The 20657-nt window shown below is 42.2% G+C and overlaps 1 protein-coding gene across 3 annotated transcripts in view; it reads right to left on the reverse strand.

The window, feature by feature from the left end:
* The window catches only part of LOC146810314 (ATP-binding cassette sub-family A member 10-like), a 1546030-nt gene that overhangs the window by 1359813 nt on the left and 165560 nt on the right, over positions 1–20657 (reverse strand). For all 3 annotated transcript variants that reach the window (XM_085617307.1, XM_085617308.1, XM_085617306.1), the window contains exon 6: positions 20039–20265. In XM_085617307.1, the coding sequence (XP_085473433.1) occupies positions 20039–20265 (227 nt within the window). The remainder of the gene's footprint in view (positions 1–20038; positions 20266–20657) is intronic.

The following is a 20657-nucleotide window of genomic DNA, read 5'->3' on the forward strand; positions in this document are numbered from 1 at the left end:
CACAGGCTAGAATGATAAGAACCAATACTCATTTAGCTCTCGAAACAATGGGGCAACAAATCAATGCACCATGCGCTCACGGCACAGTAGCACATGAGTTAGTGCTTCTTCCATTTGATCTAGAAATGGGACATTCATTGCAGAGCAAAAACATTAAAACATCTGTCCCAGCAATCAGAAACAGGGCCAGCGGGAGACCTCTAAAAATGCTCCAGAGTACAGAGTGAATAAAAGACTCTGAAAACTGTTTGAAAGGTGCTAACCAACCCAGAGCCTACACATTTGAAAGACTATCCTATTCCCTTTGTACTAGACATGTTAAAACTATGATGCACCAGCTCTCCAAAATGACATGGGAAGTTAGTGAGGAGTAGCACCTGTATTTCTGAAAAAGACCTTGCCACCTGAAGATCAAACGAGTCCTTAGCAGAAGTTAAGGTCACATATTTTTTAAACAGTAAGGCTTACAGTTTGCTCAGGGCATCAAAATGTATGGTGGTAAGATTCATTGAAGGACAAAACGTTGCCTCCCTCACTGTATGGGCATGTGGAAGCAATACTTGTGTACAACCAGTAACAATGGAAGGAACTCTCACCAGATAAGCAACCCCTGGCTTCATCCCACAGCATTCTTGACCATTCAACATCAGATAACTCCAATTTGAGAGCAATCTGATAGTCGGACATATCACAGGAAACCTTTCAAGTAGCAGGATAGGTTGCCACTGAAGCATTACAAGCCCCATGCAATGAAATGTCCTTGCAAACTACCAATCTCTCACAGTCTGAAACGCGAAGAAATACTTCAGTTCTCTTATTTTGACACCAAAACTTAAAAGGACGTTCCCAAGACGTGTGTACAACCCCTTCTCCTAATACTTCATATCTGCAAACAGTAGACAGTACTGAAAAATGAAATGTCAAGATTGGCAGAGTAATATACCCATGGATTATCCAATCCGCAGAAGCAATTTCAGCAGCCGTGAAAGGTGACTTTTCTAGCTACTAATGTGTAACATAGTGTAGTTAGCATCTTTGCGTGCAATAAGTATCAGTTGTTCTGTAAGATGGTATGGGGAAAACAAACTCGTGATGTTGATATTTCGCCATGACATGTGGCCAGAACACAATGTTTGTAATGTTCAGCTCAATAGCATTATAGACCTAAGTTGTGACTGCCCATGTTGTAACATATACATGTATAGTTGAACAATGTCTATCGCTGAGGATACTATGTTTCCTAAAGAGTATATCCTAGATGATAAGGTGGTCGTACCATTGTCAGCCACTGCAAGAGTTGATCTAAATTAGCCTTATCAATTTTGTGCAATCTCTCAGATTCTCCTGCTAAGAGACCTTCCATATTTCATTGTATATGGCACACAAGAAATTCTTTTTACTTGGTTTTCAAGGACTTAACAAAAAGTCCCTGAGTTTCAGGTCATCATATAAAAGGTACAAGTGTTTTTTCATCTGAGTGTCAAGGATCTTAGCCAGTCAAAACACAACTTCCAAACACTGTAAGTTGAAACTACCCCGAGTATTTAGACTGCACGTACCTCATATCAGGCCTATTTGTTTTAAAACCCTTAGTGTTGTCAAAGAAGTATGCTTGACACCTGTATCTGTCTTGTGGCCAAACCAGCCATCAATTCCAATTAGGGTCAGAGGAATTGTATGTGCCAGTATGCAGCATGGTATCTAATGTATCCTCACTGTAGTGTGTAAATCGCTGCCAGTTTTCAAAATGTGCAAATGTGAGAATTTGTGGTGTGCTCAAATGTTTCATCTTGGTGAGTCCAATACATGTTTGTTGCACAGGTTTGTTCCGAATAATCATTTGTTGTGGTATCAGGCCTGCTCTAAACAAAGTCTCAGTTCCCTGAACCTGCCAATCTTTTGTCCCCCAAATAGACTTTACATCTATAGTGTCCTTCCAAAAGTTGAAACCCTATATGGACAGCTGGGAAAGAAAAGAAGTAGAATATATTAGCTTGGTGTCAGCATAATTTTCTTTGGAGGTGATGGGGCATGCCTATAAAAATATGAGGCATGCTCAGATGCATTGTAACCAGAAAAACAAGCAAGCTTCTGTGCAGTTTTTGAAGTACTCTGTGGTGGAGTAGGGCAACGTTCTCATTGGGTGTAATTGTAAACAGCATATGGAATACTTGCTTTATGCAGAAAATGATGGGCAAAACGTTGAAAACAAAGAAAATCATCATATTTAGATGTACCAACATACAATCAATCAGAAAAAATCTCAGTTGAATGCTCTAGAACTTAAAGCAGCTCATGCACTGTATCAATGTCCCACCTTTCACTTCTCCAGTGGCAGTACGTTTTACTCAAACGTTGCTTTGTTCATCCTAGAAGTCATTCAGTTCCTGTAAAACAGCCAAACATTCACTGATGCCTAATGGTGTTTACACTGCCACTGTGCTGCGATTGTTGAGGGCTGGAACCCACATCTTTACCCCAAACAGTATTTTATAGGGAGTCCGACCACCCAGGGATTTTTTCAGCATGTTATCGAGCGCCCTCTGGAACCCAAATAGGTGATGTACCCAACTGTGGCCTGAGCCTATTACCCTCATCCTGAAAGACTGCTTTAAGTCACTGATTTTCCCCTCCTCAACATAATTTTCCTCTGTATGGTACGGAGATAAGAAATGTAGGGTCACACCCAAACTTTCTATGACCTCTTTGTAAGCCATAGTGCTAAACACCAGAGCCTGGTCCGAATGTAATGTGCCACCTGTGTAAGTCCCGATAAAGACTCACAGATCTTTTATAAAAGTTTGGGCGTCAGCTGACTATTGTGGCCCTAACCACAGGAATCAAGAGCAGGAATCCACTGCTACCAAGATGTACTTGTAAGCCCCATCTGATGACAGAGGGCTGCAATGGTTCAAATTGACACAAGCCAGATGCTTGTGGTTGAACCCTTCATCTGCTGGCAGATGCCACATTTAGGGACAAAGTCCTTGATCTGTTTGTAAATACCTGCCCACCAGTAGCACTGCTGCAATAATGAAATTGCAACAGTCACCCCTGCGTGTGCAGAGGCCAGACGCTTGTGTGCAGCTAGTATTAACCCCAATCTGTGATCAGTGTTTGGCATTACTCTATCCCCCAACCCAGGATTGTGAGCATATGGTATGTTTTTTGCATCTAACGTGTAGGAGCATTTGAGTGGAAAGCCTTTTAACAGGTGGTTGTCTTCGCGAATAGCATTGACACCAACCATGATGTCTCTGTGTATCCTCGTGCTAGAACGAGTACGTGCAGCAACCGCAGTAGTGTGAACAATTGCTTTTGTGGTTTCATCAGCCATAGAATTCCCTGCAACACGAATGCCAACACATTGATGAATCAATGTGTAGATTACATGAGTCCATGGCAAGCAGTCTTTCTCAACCTTGTGCTTAATTGTGCAACCCCTTGATTTTTCAGTAGGTGCAAAACGCATTTTAGCATTTGTGAATTTATATGCAATTGCTACTGTGTCACCTTCATTGAACTTGACGTAAGTGTATCTGAGGCCCCAGCGAAGAGGTGGATCACCAGGTTTGTTGTGTTCACACTTGTGTGTAAATGTTTGGAAGCTATCATATCAGCTTGTACAGAATATAAAATATTTGTGTGTTCCTGTGTTCACTGTGTGTTTGAGGAGTCTGGACGTATCAAGTCATAGAAGGGTTTAACCCGTTCAGCATAATCTGGAATTTATGTTCTGCCAAAATTTAGGAATCCCACTATGGACGGCAGTCTTGTCAATATCATTGGAAGTTGGAGAAGAAAACATTTCACTAAGACGTGTGTTAGAAGGCTTTTGTCTTCCCTGGACAGCTCATATTTTATTTCATATTTTTCTTTTTTTAAATAGCTCAAACGTGACCAAAGGTATTAGAGAGCTTCACATGAGCACCCAGAAAAAGGACATTGAGGTGGGCAATCTTTGAATTTTTTTAATTGAATTTGTAGCCCTTCAATATTATTGAAGGGAATGTTTGAGTCGAATATTGTTAAGTTTATATCCCTGTGAATTGCCTTTTGAATTTGTACTAAGCTTGCATCCTCTGGCCACAGCCAACAGACAGGGATTTCAATAATATTGAAGTGTCATCGGTCCCCTTAGGGTGTTTAATTGTAGTACAGGGACAGATATTTGTTGGATTATATATATCTAACCAATGTCTTACTGTGATGTCATGTTGTATGATAGGTGGGCAACCATCATTCAAAAATGACTGTTTTTCAAAACATTACATGAAAAGTTCATGCACAAACAATGCTGAAAAATAAATGGTGATCACAATTATTCATTTCTGTGATCACAAATTTTAAAGTATATTGATGGTCTAATAAGGTTAGTAGTGTCATATGTGTGTTTGAGACACTTTCTAAAAGTGGCATTTCTAAAATAGTAATTTAAAATACAATTACACCAGTAAACAGGATGTATCACTACTATTCTAAACATACCAAACATATCAAGCCACTCTTTTTTAATCAGGAATTACCACTTAAAAGTATATAAGGGAATTTCCAACGCTAGCCTATGAAACGAGTAGGCCTCACAGAAGTGAAAAGCGAAATAGGCTGTTTTTTACTACCAGGACATGCCACACAAAAGGCACATGTCCTACCTTTTACTTGCACAGTACCCTGCCCATGGGGCTACATAGGGCCTACTTTAGAGGTGACCTCTGTGTGATAAAAGTCAAAGTAGCAGTGAACTGCACATGCTGACCTTGCAGTGCCTGGCATGAGACAGTTTGAAAGGCTGGATGGCACAAGCAGTGCTGCAGGCCTACTAGTAACATTTAATGTACATGTCCTGGGTATATGGGATACCACTTTACAAGGGACTTCCAAGTAAGCCAAATATTACAAACCACTGTAAACCAATCATACCTTGTTAAGAGGCGAGAGCACATGCACTTTAGCACTGGTTAGTAGTGGTAAAGTGCCCAGAGTCCTAAAGCCAACAGAAAGGAGGTCAGAAAAATAGGTGGAGGAAGGCAAAATGTTTGGGGATAACCCTGCAAAAAGGGCCAGGTTCAACACATATTGCTCAAAATTTGGGACATTATGAGTGTGATTTGATCTCTAAGACTTCACTGTGCTTTAAGTTCTTAATGGCCCTTTTGACCTCATCCTCAGGAGCCCCTATCTGTGTCTATTGTTCTGAAATAAACTGAGATAGAATAACACTATCTAACCATTTTTTTACTGCTGTCTTATCTGGTTTTAAATTCTCTCTATATATAGTCTTGAAATAGTTGAGGAAGGCATCTTATATTTGTTTGTAAATTTCAGTTATTTTATTATTTAAAGGACCTACTAAAGCTCTTATAAATTTCTGCCAGCATCCTACTTTGTGTTCCATGCTAGTTAAGAGCTGGAACTCACCATACTGAAAATGTTGTGTCTTGCTTGTTTACCATTTCCTTCTGTATATTTTGTCCAATCTACAATTTAGAACAGTTTTTAAATTGTTAATACATTACATTATTTCCAAATGCTTTTACACCCTACCCCCAGAGTGATTGGCATTTGCTGACCCTCAGAAAGTTAACTTTCAAGTTTTCACTGGACATTCCTTCTAAGTTATTAATAGCTATATAGGACAGTTGAGTTCAAATGTCATGAATAAATGCTTTGAATGCTTCCCTTACATTATCAACCAAAGAATATTCCTACATGTTTGGAGAAGATAAGTCATTGTCTTAGGGGTCTATCGTAATTTATTAATTTATTGTCAAATAGCAGCTTCCTATCAAGAGTCCACGTTCTCTGCTTTCACAAAATGAAAATACGCATAAATTGGGTAACTTCAGCATGATCTGAGAGGTGTTTTGGATGGTGAATTATCCCTTTAACTCTCTCTGTGAATGATCCTTGAATTCCTGCTTCATTTTTATACTCTACAGATATTTGTCAAAATGAATTCCTTTCCAATATTGTGCAAACGACTTCTTGAGATGATTATACTTTTATAAGGAGTAATACCTTAATTTATTAACACACTAACATTACACACAACCATATAATCGGCTGGAAACTCCGAATCCTCTGGGAATATTTGAATGTTATGGTATGGTAAATGTGTTTGTATAGAACACTATCAACTGTGATGGTATCCTGGCACTTCGCAGATGTGTGAGTCTAGCCCTGGGTGGGGTGGACCTTTTAGAAGAGCCAATTGGGCAGTCCTAATTTGAAGTGGGGAGTCATTGCAAGCTTTAGGAGAAATGTATGCGAAGGATCGACTTCTGAATCTGTTTTTGTGACTGCATGGGGCATGTGCTGGTAAGAGTCCGGCAGAGCGGAGGTTCCTGGGGGGTGGGGTTGGTAGAACTGTATGAAGTTGTTTCGGCGTGGCCGGGCCTGTATTGTGTAGTGCTTTGTATGTGTGGGTGTGTATTTTGAATTGTGCACGCTTGTGAATCGGGAGCCAGTGGAGCTCCCTCAGTTGTGGGGTAATGTGAGACAGGGTAAGAGGTTGAGGACGAGTCTGGCAGCTCTTATCAGGGTGGTCTGCAGTCTCTTCATGAACTGATTGGTGATTCCTGCATAGAGATGGGTTCCCATAGTCCAGTATTCTAGTGATGAGGGCTTGGGTGTTGTCTGGTAACCTCTTGTAGGTCTCTCAGAACCTTCAAATTGTGCAAGCATGACACTGCTATGTTATTGCCCTAGGCAGACATGTCCAGTTTGTTGTTGATAATGATCACAAGATCCTTACTTGTGGGGTGGGTCTGGGTCTGAGGTCTATTGACAATCAGGTGAAATACCAAGGTGAGGCATCCTTTCCAAAGTCACCACTTCTGTCTTGTTGGTGTTCAGCTTGAGATAGTTGACCTTAATTCAGCAGGCCGCTTTGGTCATGCAAGTGGTGGAATTGTTGCTTGTGCTGGGTGATTTGTCCAAGAGAATCAGTATCAGTTTTGTGTTGTTGGAGTAGTAGATGATGTTGATGTTGTGTTTGTGGTTGACCTCAGCGAAAGGGGTCATGTAGATGTTGAAGAGGGTGGGGATGTGAGAGGATCCTTGAGGTACTCCACAGATGAGCGCAAGAACTTCATAGGAGTAAGACAACATATGGACTGTGTTTTTCCAGTTAAGAATGTGCAGATTCATTGGAGGGCTGGTCCTTGAATACCATTCTTGTGTAGTTGTCTGTAGTATATATGTAATTGGTCTGGGTGTCATTTCTCTCAGAGCGTAATTGTCCTTTGCGTTGGTGTTCCTACTGAAGTGTTAATTTTCTTGGTGTATTTAGTACTGCATTTTCATGGCTTACACTACATTAGTATGTTGACATTTTAGATTACATATTGCGCTACATTGTTTCATTGAGTTTTACTTATCCCTCACACGAGGGATTGCGTTATGGGTTGGTGATGCCCATTTTCATAGAGTGTTTGTGTACCCTTATCCTCTCTCCTTACAAAACACAAAAATAGAACTACAAGCTGGAATAAGGTTTTAACCAGAAGAACGAAAAGAAGAAATAAAGCCCAAATCAGAAAGATCCATGATAAAGATACAATGAAAAACAACAGTAAGCATAGAAGAAAAATATACAGGAGAGGCACAGGAAAATATGAAAGAGAAAATGAATTAGATATGCTAGAAAGAAGTAGAAGATAATATGAATAAGATGCATAGAAATATATACAGGAAAAAATAAGAAAAATTGCAAAGCATAGAGGAGATGCATCACATCGTCCCCCTCTTAAAATTTCATAAAATATAGCATAAAATATGGCAGAAGAAACAACGTGCTAGCTGAATGACACAATGGCACCTATGACAACCCCATCCACACCCATTGGCCGGACATGCATTTGAGGAGGCAGGACATAGCACTGCAAGAGCTAGCCATGTGAAACGCTTGGTAGACATATGTATTATATAAACGTAATGGGTGACTACAACCCATACATTGTCTTATTATGATGGGATGAGAGACTAACTAAACTTAAAAGAGTAAAGACCAATGGCACACATTTCATGATTGGTCCGAGATGCAGTGACCTTATCAAGCCTGCACTAAAATCTGCACTTTTATACCCTTTGACTGTTTCAAAAAGCTTAACATGGACATCCACTTGGATCTTCTGCTTATCTATTTTTCTTAATTTGTCATCTAGAAATTTCCATTGAGCAAATCTCAATTTACTTACTATGTGGTCGGTTACCTTGACAGTCAATCCTGCCTACTTGCTCGTGCTATTTAAGGGCAAGCAATAAGACTCTGTGGTTCACCCACAATAAGGGTCTGGCATTGTCCATCTGCAGATATGGGGACAAATACCTTAGTTCTGTCTATATACTGGTAGACTTTATAATTGAGTGGTGATCCTTCGTTCCACCAATGCATTTTTCGCCGTAGTCCCAAAAATTAAAAAAGCGAGAGCAGGTGGTAGGTCCTTTTCTTTGAATGCTGCCAAACTCTGGAACTCTCTGCCTTTTTCACTTAGATCCAACCCCACCCTTCCTCATTTCCGCAAAGAACTGAAAACATTTTTATTCAGAAACTAATCCTCTCCTGCCCCCTTTCACTAATCCCCCCTGCTCTCTCCTGGCCCCTCCTCAGAGTCTCCTTTCCACTACTAGCGCTTGGCCGCCCGCGGGCAGCAGAAGCGCTCTATAAAAATCCTTCACTTCACTTCACTTGACATTTAGGTCAGTTTTGTTTAATTGTGATTTTCCTGTTTGTAATCCCATTCAAACGTGCTCTGAGGCTACCAGCACTTTAGATAAATCCATATTACTTAATTCTTACAAAACCCACACATCTCAATTGATCCACATTCACACTATTATCTTAGGGTCTCCTCTGAATTATGTTTAAAAGCTGAATGGAGAGGTAATCTACTAAAATAATCCACAATCAGGGAAAAAGTGAGACCAAGATATTAATCATGTTTTATGCAAATCAACTTCCTGTTCAAGCACACTGATAGAACAAATTACCGAACCCTGATTAGGGGCCACCGGTGGTAGATTCTGCTACCGCTAATTGCCTTTTGGTACTCTTTGCATTGCCCACGTGTTTCCTAGCTCCAGCGTCAAAAGGATAAAATAGTAACTGAGCATTGCTGTCCACATATGTTTCCTTTCCTTAAACCTTCCAAGCATATAGGAGTTTTATGAGAGTCAACGGTGGTCCCAAAGGGTGGTGTTGTCCACTTCTTGTCCAACCAGTGGTCATTAAGCAGCTTCTTGCTGACTGATGAAGCTGCAGCTGGTAATCGGTGGGAATTTTCCACATCATGAAGAGTGGCAATGCATGCAGAGTAAATAATCCTGCCTGCCACAAATGGTTGCTGGAACTATGTATATATATCCCCAGATTATTTTGGGGTGTAGGATAGGAGAGCCCACACGGACAAACTCCTTAGCCCTGTCCTTGTGTGTTTCTTGCTCCTATCTAACAGGTTAACACTGTGAGTGGGGACTTGTAGGGAGAGCTGTGCATGCGCTGTGTTCAGCGCATGCTGCTGATGATGGGTTTAGGGCACATGGTTAAATAATTATGACATTTGGGGTCTGGTAAAAGGCAAAAGACGTTGCACTGGGCACAGTAGAGGTTGAGGGAGTCAGTGATACAGAGACAAGCTGCAGTGTGACTGTGTCTATTCAGCTCAGTTATATTCAGGTGATTGGGAAGCCCATGTAGGTGGAGGTCAGTGGCCAACAGTAGGCATTCATACCACACTGAACATCGAGTAAAGACACCAACAGTGAGTAGTGTGTAAATTGTGTAATTAACAGTGGCCTGATAAAGATGTAGTGAATTGATCTGTCACTCGTCTATTCAAATGGAAGAACGATTCACTGTATGTACTGCTTTTGATTAGTGGTTTGAGGCATTCATCAGCATCACTGGAGCATGTTTCTTTTTCATTAATAGCAAATCAGAATAACCATTTCCTATGGCGTGTGTGCTCATTCTGCAAATCTTTATGGATCAGGATGTAGATGACAGGAGCTAAGCAAACACTGCAGCCCTCTTGCTGCTTTCATTTTTTGTCTTATTATAGTGATGCGTGTTATCATTGAATTACAGTCAGCCGTCAAATGTAAATGTATCCGTAACTAAATTGGAAAGGACACTTATTTCCTGCAGGATGCACCCTAGGTGTCTCTTTCCAAATATTAGTGTCTGTCCAATTTCATTTACCCGTTCTAATCACATTCACAATCTTTCTCTGCCAAGGCTGGTGCGTGTGGTTCAAATAGCTATATGCAGGATGACTTCTATACTGACTAATGTAGTCTACTGAGTCAGGGGATTACTTATCATTTGGCGACACAGGGTCACTACTGCCACAACTACAATGAACTGCAGGCTTTGCTGATGGTGCAGCGGGATTTTGTTGCCAAATTGCTTCTGCTGACCAGCAGCATGATGGGCAGATCAACGTGTGTTCCCCTACAAAGAGGCTCATTTTAGGAAAGCAAAAGATGAGTGTCCCTGACTTACTGGGTGTGGGGAGCCCTCTGAATTCATTGGGGGAATTGATTTTTTCACGCCAGGGTTGTCATGTTGTGCTTCTTGTGTTCAGGTAGAAAGCATAGTGCTGGGAGCCCTGTCCATGACACGCTATTTGAGCCAGTATTCTCCAGCTGCTGGTCTGCCAAGAAAGTTTTTCTATAGATGCATAAACTGCCAGAAGCTCTGTTGTTCTCCTACCCCTAAATGAGCTTGAAAAACAACAACGAATGCATACATGTCACCTGTGGATGCCCTGATACCACCCTCTTGTAAATGACTCCTACAGTCCGCACTACAGGCTCGAATCTGAAACTCTCTGCTTCACTTCAGTTCCCGATCTCTCCTTCCTAATGCTGATGCCTCACAATTGCTAGTGTTCGAAGTGCAGGTTATCAAGGTAGCTTGTTCCCAAAAGGTTGTGGAAACATTTTGCAGCCAAGGGCACACAATTACGCGATGTGGTCTACTGATGGAATTTCGGGTAACAAACATATCACGAAGGTCACAAGATTACATGAGTTATGCTGATATTTCGCTGAGTTTAATTATAAGTGTACACAAACAACAGATTAACATCGTATTAAGCATCAAAAGACATACATAAAAGAGCATGATTTCTGCATTTACTAGAAATATATAGAATCATTTTTTATGGATTTGAGGTGCTCAAGGACTTCACCATATTCAAATATGTTTCGACACGAACGTAATATACATATATGCAGGTGGTGTGGGTTGTTTTTGTATGGAAAGGAAAAAGGTGTTATTGATTATATACGGAAATGTTGATAGACTAATTTATGAACTTTGTAATGTTTACTTTTCAACACAATTGGGCACATCAAATTATTCGGATGGCAGTCAATTTAATTGAAAGGACACACAATTGATGACGAAATGCAGAACAAATCAAAACATTCAGCCCCAATCAAGAGGTCTGGGTTAAATCCATAATTCTTTTGTTCACCATGCCACCCCAGTTTATACCTTGCCATATGCAAATCATTCTTGACCCTGTGCCTCATGGGAACAGTCCAGCCCGAACTGCCAAGCCAGGTCTTCCCTGGACCATAAACGAGCATCCTAGGACCGGTTTCGGGCTTTCACCCCTCATCAGCCAGGATAGCTAGAATCCAGTGGAACAGTGAGCCCGGGACCCACGTCTGGGCATACCCCGCATGCTTAGGTCGAGAAAGCAAAAGACACACAATTGATGGACGGAATGCAGACCAAATCAAAACATTCACCCCCAGTTACGAGATCTGGGTTACATCCATCATTCTTCTGTTCATCATGCCACCCCAGTTTAGACATGGCCATATGCAAATCAGTCTTGACCCTGTGCCTCATGGGAACAATCCTGCCCGAACTGCCAAGCCAGGTCCTCCCTGGACCGGAAACAAGCTGTCACAGCTCAAGCCTCTTGTACCATCAAATGGCCCCACTGTTAGTCAGGGGTAGCAATGCCTGCTCTGCAGAGATAGAGAACGTTTTGCGAGATTCCCTTGCCATGCTGAAGAAGGACAGGAATTTATACACGCTCCCTTTAGGGGCTGAAGAAGGACAGGAATTTCTACACGCTCCCTTAAGGGTATAAATGCAGGCCAGCAGATGGACCCAGTGCTTGGCTTCCGGAAACTTCACCCTTGAGACCACTCCCACTTCCTGTTCCTTCGTGGAGATCATCCTTGCTGTGGCTGAAACCTGTTTTTCTGTGGAGGTATTAAATCCTATTTCTTTTGGGCTGCTAATCCTTTTTGTTCCTTTTCTTTTGCCAGCTGGCACGCTACCGCTCCCTGATTCTTTTTGTGGATGGAGCGTTTACCTGTTATTGCGCAGTAGCGCTAAAGGCATTTAATGAGCAGCACCTATTTTTTTTATTTATTTGAGCAGTGTGTGACTCCGCGGCCGCGTTTGAAGGTAATTCGCGGCCGCATTCAGATTGCTTTCGTGGCCGCGTCCTTTTTCTTGCTGCAACCACGGTCGCGTCTATATCTAATGTGCGACCATGTTTATTACAGTGGCACCTCCCTGATTATTTTTTGGCTTAAGCGCCAATTCATGAACATTTCTGGCCCCAATATCAAGTGGCAACATTGGGCTGAATAAACGCCCCCGAAATAAAAGGCCTTTTGGGAAATTGAACCATACTCCAGCTTTTTTTATTTTGTGCCAAAGTCCCGATGGTTGGAATTCTCCATATGTTCTCAGTAATAGGCTGTGAATGCTCTTAAGAGGCCTACGAATTTGTAAAGTCAGACTTTTTGGGGAATTTACGCCTTTAAACATGTTTGGACATTGAAAGCAAACCTTTGTGGATTTATCTGCCTCTTCCTCTTCGGATCTTCTGCGGACTGTGAAGGAAATAACTGATGTGCCTGATTTACCTTGTTCTTCGAATCACTCACAAAGTTCATACGTTCCTTATCAAATCTGGCTGGTAAGTGGAACAACTGTCTCTACAGGACAGGCATAATATCCTTACAAAGTTTTTGAGATTTACATAAGGGGATAGAATTTCATTTGGGACATTTCTTGTTTTCTCTCCTAGGACACTCATTTGAATTCGCTTTCCTTGAACCTTTTGGGGATTCAGAAGAGGCTACCTGTGTTGGATATAATTCCCCGCATCTCCCTGGGCTAGCCTTCCTGTATGAGAGAATCTCTTTTCCATATCAGGGGGGCTGTCTTTGGCGAGTGTGGAGAGCTCTCTTCGTTCCCGTGGACTGGGCATCACTTCAGGTCAGTGGATTTGGCGACACGAGCATCCTAGGACCAGTTTCGGGCATTCACCCCTCAGCAGCCAGGATAGCTTGAATCTAGAGGCACAGTGTTCCAATTTAATTGGGCAAGTGGTTTGTCATTGAGTCATTTATACACTTAATTCAATGTTAACTGTTGGACTTAGCCTTTTTTGCAGGATCATCCCAGAACTTTTTGCCTTCCTCCTGGTATTTTTCTGACCTGATGTTAGTGGTTTCAGGACTCTGGGCACTTTAGCACTGCTGTCCAGTGTAAAGTGCTTATGCTCTCTATGGTAAAACATGGTAAGATTGGTCTACACCTGTTTGGCATATTTAATTTACCTATCAGTCCCTTGTAAAGTGGTATCTAAGATACCCAGGGCCAGTAAATTAAATGCTACTCGTGGGCTTGCAGGGCTGCTTGCGGCACCCACCAAAGTAGCCTTTCAAACCTGTCTCAGGCCTCTGTCATTGCAGGGCCTGCGCGCGCAGTTTACTGCCACTGTGACGTGGCACATAAAATGGTTGCCACGTCTGTGACTCCCCTTTTACTACATATCAGTCACCCCTAAGACAGGCCCTAGCTAGCCCTATGGACAGGGTGTACTGTAGGTAAAAGGTAGGACATGTGCCTTAACTGTGTGGCATGTCCTGGTAGTGACAAACAGCCATTTTGGTTTCTCACTACTCTGAGGCTGCTCTCTCATAGGATTGCATTGGGGATTCCCTGATACGTGTTTCAGTGGAAATCCCTGATCTGAGAGGAGTAGCCGGATCAATTTTGGTATGTTTGGAATAGTGGTAATACATGCTGTGTAAAGGTGTTTGCAGATTTATTGTCACTATTTTGGAAATGCCACTTTTAAAAGTGGCCATTTCTTTGTGCTATGTGTCTTTGTGGCTGCCTTATGTGTACTTCATGTCTGGCTCTGGAAAGGCAGGGGCTGGGGAGGTGCAGTGGCTCACGAGGGGCTGGGTGAGTCAGCGCTAGGCTGAATAGGCCCATCTGCATTTGGAGTAGTGGGAGGAGCAGCACCTAATCCTAGGACTGTGCCTGTCTTCCATAATGCTGTCTCTGCCCCCCCCTGTAGTGTGTTTGGGGCCAGAGCCTACACTTACAAAGGAGGTTTTGATGCACTGTAAATAAAATGTTAAGTGCCCCCCAGAACTGATTTAGACCGGGCACAGAGCCCGGGAAAGAACAAAGAACCTAGGGGTATAAGTATTGGGGCTGTGACCCCATGAAAAAGGGTGTTTTGTGCTTACTGAGACCTTTTGGCCAGCAGGTTGCCGGAATGCCAGGAGGAACCGCCGCTGGGGACTAACCTGCTGTCCTGCTTGGCAACTGAGGTGTCTGCTGTCTGTCTTGGAGCCCCAGTGTGCAGGCCTGCCTGTGCACTTCCTGGAGAGAAGTGCTGCCTGCTTCCGGCTGGTGTCTGGAATTAGGAGACAGGTGGAGCGCTGCATGTTGTACTCATTGCCCTGGACCTGGGCCTGAGGCGCTCACTGTGGGATAGTTAGGAGCACTTGTGAGTGCAGTCCCATTCCCCTGCAGTGGAGAAGAAGGGGAGTAGAGAGTGCCCGGGGGGTTTGGAGCCCCGACGGGGGCTCGTGGGGCATGATTTGTCTGGCAGGTATAGAATACAAAGTTGCGCCATTTCCCCAGAAGCCGACGGAGACCTCACTCCGAAAGTCATAGCAGCCGGAAGTCAAGCGAAGACTCAGCCTGGCTGTGGGCAGGACCTGTGCAGCCAAAGCAGACGCTGATGACAGGCGGCTTTGCCTGGTTGTGGGCGGGGGCCCGACAGCATGAGAAAGTCGAGCCTCGTGGGGTTGCATCTGCTTTGAGCCACCAGAGTACGACCACAAAAGAAAGTTGAGCCTCGTGGGCTCGCATCTGCTTTGAGCCACCAGAGTGAGGCAGCATGTGGAGCAATGACGGGAGCCATTGGAAGCTCCGGGCCTGCAGTGCCCCAACGTGATGCAGAGTCTGCGGTGGACTAGATCCTGCCAACCAAGAATACGGCTGGAAAGCGGGTGAGTGCCTGGAGAGACCAGGGCGCCTTCCGCCCCGGGCGGTGCTGCCGTGTTCTCGGCCCTGAAGGGCCCTTAGCAGACCTTTTGGGTACCGAAGAAGCACCAAGGATATTCCGGCATTTGTCCCCCCCCACGAAGTGCAGCTGCACTGCATGGTCCAGGGCAGTTGCACGCTTCTGAGATATCGGGGGCAATCTTGTGTTAAGGTGGCATTGCGGGGCGAGACCAATATAGGGCCCCCACCGGGGAACAGTGACTTGGGAACAATTCCCTGGTGGCAGGTGCACTATAGGTCCCTGCTGCTGATGAGGTGTAGGCCTAAGCTGGGCCTGATGTACTGCACTCCTGTTGATTACGTTACAAATAATGTGCTATGCCAATACTGTTCTGATGTTCATGCCCCTGAGGTGATGTGTGAACCCTATAAATATTACTGTGGTGCACTGGTGATTTAGGATGTATGCCTAAGATGTTTATGCCTCATGTGTGGTGCTAAGAGCACTTTTACTAGTAGTTACTGGTTGATTTCTCTAACGGTACAATTGTGATTTGTGATGGTTCTGAGAGTGGCCCGATTGGCCCTGTCATGTATATAATACCCTGTAAAGTGATACCTAGTGCCAGGTGGCACAGTGTATATATGTGATTATGCTCTAATGTGTTTTATGAGTAATACAAAGGCTATTTTTGATATAACCTTGTGTGGAGTTTCTTTTGTGGTGTGCCTAATGTTTCACTGCTCTGTGACTGTGTTGCGCAAACGCTTTACACATTGCCTATGGGATAGACCTGACTGCTCGTGCCAAGCTACCAAGGGGGTAAGCAGGGGTTATCTTCAGTGTGTAACTCCTTTGCCCTCACTAGAGTGGTGGTTTCTGCCTGGCTTAGGCGCATGCACTAGCCAACCAGAAATCCCATTTCTAACAGTAACTAAATGCCACAGGTGTGCCCTAATGAGTATAGCAAAAGGGGTCTGTAAAGGACTGCTCATAACTACCTTTTGTGGTCATAATATGGACAACAAATGATCTAATTGAACATAGCTATAATTACTGCTTAAAGTCATTCATAGTCTGAAAAAAATAATACATATCTTTTTTATGTGATCATTTAATGTATACTAAAGACACCTAATGTCTGAGCTGTTTTGTAGATTTATTTCATTAATGCCTAAGTTGGATGTATTTGTGCTGCACAGACCTGTATGTCTAAAGTATGAGTGGAAACATTCAAACCAAATCAGCAAAATCCAGAAGATAGTTCTATTTAAGTTCCAGAATGCTTCAATATGCAGCACGTTTTGTATTGAACCCTCCCATACTTGAATCTCTTTCTATGATCCTCTACCTACCGTACGTTTTCTCCCTCTACAATTCTGCTTATATTTCTCCTGATATTGCACTTGTCTTACACCCCATTACAAGCGCAAACCCTCTGCATACACATTAAGGGTGTACCATTCAGTCCATTGTGCTGATGATTTGCTTTTGAGCATATACTCTAGAATGTGTCTGTGTTTAATTTACAATACAAAAATGTTATTTATTTCAGTTACAAAAAATCCATAAAACAAAGCAAAGTAAAAAAAATACAGTCTCAATGGTACATAAAGTCAAGAATCATAGTTCTTCAACAATTCACGGAAGGTTATAAAACCTGGTCTAAAACATTGCTATATCAGAAATTTATTATTTAAAATCAAATTAATTGTCAACACCTACACTTTTGCAATCTTCAGTACAGTGCTTTCTTCTCAGTAGCCGCATAATTGATAAATATTTTGCCACACTGTAGACAATTATCTCTTTCGTGTCCGATCTCAGGATCCTCAAGAGCTTTGTACCCAGCATGCAGAGAATGGGCAAAATACATGTCCTGCAGGTGGGGGGTAGGGAGGAGGGTGTTTATAAGTCTTGTAAAAAAAAAAAAACTAACGTGGAACTGTTTCTGTCTGTTTTGCATACAGGACATGTACCTTTATCAGAAGGTTTCTTAGTGCGCTACAGTTGCTGTATATAAGATTAATTTCATATCTGAATTTGACATACAATTGCTTAGAGACTGGACGAACAATGGTATGCTTTTATGATCCAAAAAGCTATCTGAAATACTTCCATACTTGCACTTATAATGATTTCCCTCCCATGCAAAGGAATACAGTTTTTCTTTTAGGACTGCCAGAGTCACCGAATGGGCCTCAGTGGTCGACAGTAATACAACCTCTAGGTACTACTTTGTACAGCGTGGATTTGACGTATGCAAGCCATGGGATGTTTAAGTGATTTTTCAATTTCAGAATTTCTTGAAGAGCTGTCCTGTAAATGGAATGCTTTTCAGTATGCCACAGTCTACTCCAATACAGCAAATGACTCAACTTCATGACATGGGCAACGGGTTTCTGTCCAAAATCACTGAATAGTGGAAAGAATGGGGTGCTCTATGTTAAATTGATTACATATTTTTAATATGTCTTTTCTGCACTCAGTATTTTGGAAGCTTAACCTGACCCCACAGCTCTGCCCCATATAGCGATGTACACAGAGCCTTAATGTTTTGTATTTCTAGGGCTGAAGAGATAGTTCTTAATGTTGTATTCTTATAGATACTTGTTATTGCCATAGAATAATGTTGTCTTCAAAATGTGTAACATGCTCAAAATTAACCCCTACATCTTTTAGGGAATCCTTGTGTGATGTATAAGAGTTAAATGTCATGTATTTTGTTTTTTCTGAATTAAACTCCAACCCCCGATAAGTAAAATAATGTCATAAACTGGTCAATTTGGACATGTAGGCCGGAAGGAGTTTTTGAAATTAATAGCAGTGCTGGCACCCTTAAAGAGACTACGTTTGGTGTGTCATTGCAGGAAATGTCTAAATGCCTCACCACTTCATTTATATATAGGGTGAAGAGGGTCAGGCCAATAGGCATCCCTGCCGGACCCCTTTCACTACTGCAATGCGACAGGTCATTTCACCAACCTTCCCCATCTCGCATGTGCATAGCTATTTTTATGTGGCTTTATTAGTATCGATAGTATAGTGTCTGGAACACCGGCCACTCACAGGTCTATAAATCCGACATATAGATGGCTCTTTATATTATAATTATTAAAAGTCACTTTTCTACACCTCATGTACAATATGGCAACTGGGGAGCTCCTAGTCAGTGCTCTGACATTATTGAAATGCACTACCCAACACTGTAAAAACAACTACATAAAAATAAGCAAAGACACAATTTGTGGTTATTACTACGCATTGTAGAGGGAATCCAAAATACGCATTTATTAACTGCTAATAAAGCAGATATTTTCTGAACTTACCTATTCCAAGCAATATCAAGTGATTCATATTAAATTCCTTCAGATCTAACAGTGACATGGGCTAAGGGTCCCATGCATAATTATTTTTTCTTAAAATGGTATTTGGACCACTGGCAACGGCAACATGAGCCAACAAGATTATCAAAGGGGTGGCCGTGAGAACAGAGAAAATAAAAGCATTGTTGGGAGTGGTTCATGTAATCGAGGTCCTACAAGGTTCTGAGAAGTTTATGAATGAGCTGAAAGCCACAAATCATGAATGTCCTTTTTTTAGTATACGGAATGGATTAGAAATTGCAGAGTTTCTCATGATCAAATGTACACAGACAACCAACCCTGAAAGCACAAACTTCAGAAAAGTCCAAAAAATCTAAATTATCCAGAGAATAAAGGGCCAGATGTACGACCAGTTTTTGCATTCGCAAACGGATTTGCGACCTGTTTGCGCACGCAAAAACCTACATGGCCATGTACAAACACTATTTTGCGACTCGCTATTAGGAAGGGTAGTTCGCTTCCTAAAAGCGACTCTCTAGCCAATGCGATCGCAAAACACTCACTCAGGGTGGTAATGGAGTCGCAAATGGGAAGGAGTCCCCAGGGGACCCCTTCCCCTTTGTGACTGGCTCTAAAAATATTTTTTAAGGGCAGGCAGTGGTCCCAGGGACCACTGCCGGCCCTGAAAAAATGGAACACAAAACGATTAATTTTTTTTTTTTTTTTTTAAAAGCATCTCATTTTCCTTTAAGGAAAAGGTCTGCTTTTTAAAAAAAACTGCTTTATTGACAAGCAGTCCCAGATATGGAGGTCTGCTGAGACCAGCAGGCCACCATCCCTGGGAGGGCCAGCCATTCCCAATGGGGTCGCAAATTGCGAGTGGCTCATTAATATTCATGAGCCTCGCATTTTGCGACCCCATTAGGAATCGTAATCAGTGTCTCTGACACTGTTGTACATTCCAAATTGTGAATCGCAATTGACCGCAAATTGCGAGTCGCAATTTGGAATGGTCGTACATCTGGCCCAAAATAACTAGAAGTATTACTCGAGATATAACGTAGACAAGATACTCAGAAAACTACACAGTAAATTAACGTAGTCGGAGAAACTATAACTTTACTTATGGAAAGAGTGCAGAATCCATTTGTATGTAATGGTAAAACTGAGTAGTATACTATGCAGCAACAAAGTAGGAACATTGAAAATTGACCTTTAAACCATTCTGTACAGATGTCAAAATGAGTGTTTGTAACCATAGAACAATAACTCACCCTGGGAGGTAACATTAGAAGGGAATATCCAGTGAACTAGAAACAGACTAGCAGTTATGTTTTGGAGTGATAAAAGATAAGATGACAATGGTAAAAGATAAGATGACCATCCAATTTAAGCATATTTAAAACTTTCATTACTCACCAGAAAGACATGTCACGCAAGCCCATCATCCGTAGTAATTCCTTGTGTTTCTCCCTCTCTCGTGCCACATTGAGTGTCATGAAGTATAGCAGAGGGAAGAACACCATGCTCAGGAGAATGGTGAACACCCCATGTGTGAGCGGATCAATTAGGAAGGTGCCATGGAACTTCATTACTATGCCAACCGCTGACTTAAGTTCATTCCAAACTGAATGATTGGTTTTGACCTAAAAAACAAACATTTTGCTAGCAATGTTTGCCATTCATTTAGTTTCAAGACGACAATATAAACCAATGTATATGTTTTCATTAATTGATTAGTCATTGCTTTAAGTGTGCAACACCTTGAGAAAACTTTACAGAATCGTGGTAAACGTACTGTATTAGTATTTCATCAGCAGAACAGGAACTGTGTTTAATATACACTCCAACAGAAGCCCATAAAAGTTACCCAATGAAAAACAGATAAACATTCTTGCATGTGTGACACCTTAGCAATACACAACCACTGTAGGAATTGACATATTTATTTGATTAATGGAAGTGACAGAATGCCATGCAGGTCCCGGGTCAGAAAAAGTGAAACCATGTGTTCCCAGTTGCCAAGTACATGAGTGGG

Source organism: Triturus cristatus, chromosome 7 (genome assembly GCF_964204655.1).
Source record: "Triturus cristatus chromosome 7, aTriCri1.1, whole genome shotgun sequence".
Classification (NCBI taxonomy): domain Eukaryota; kingdom Metazoa; phylum Chordata; class Amphibia; order Caudata; family Salamandridae; genus Triturus; species Triturus cristatus.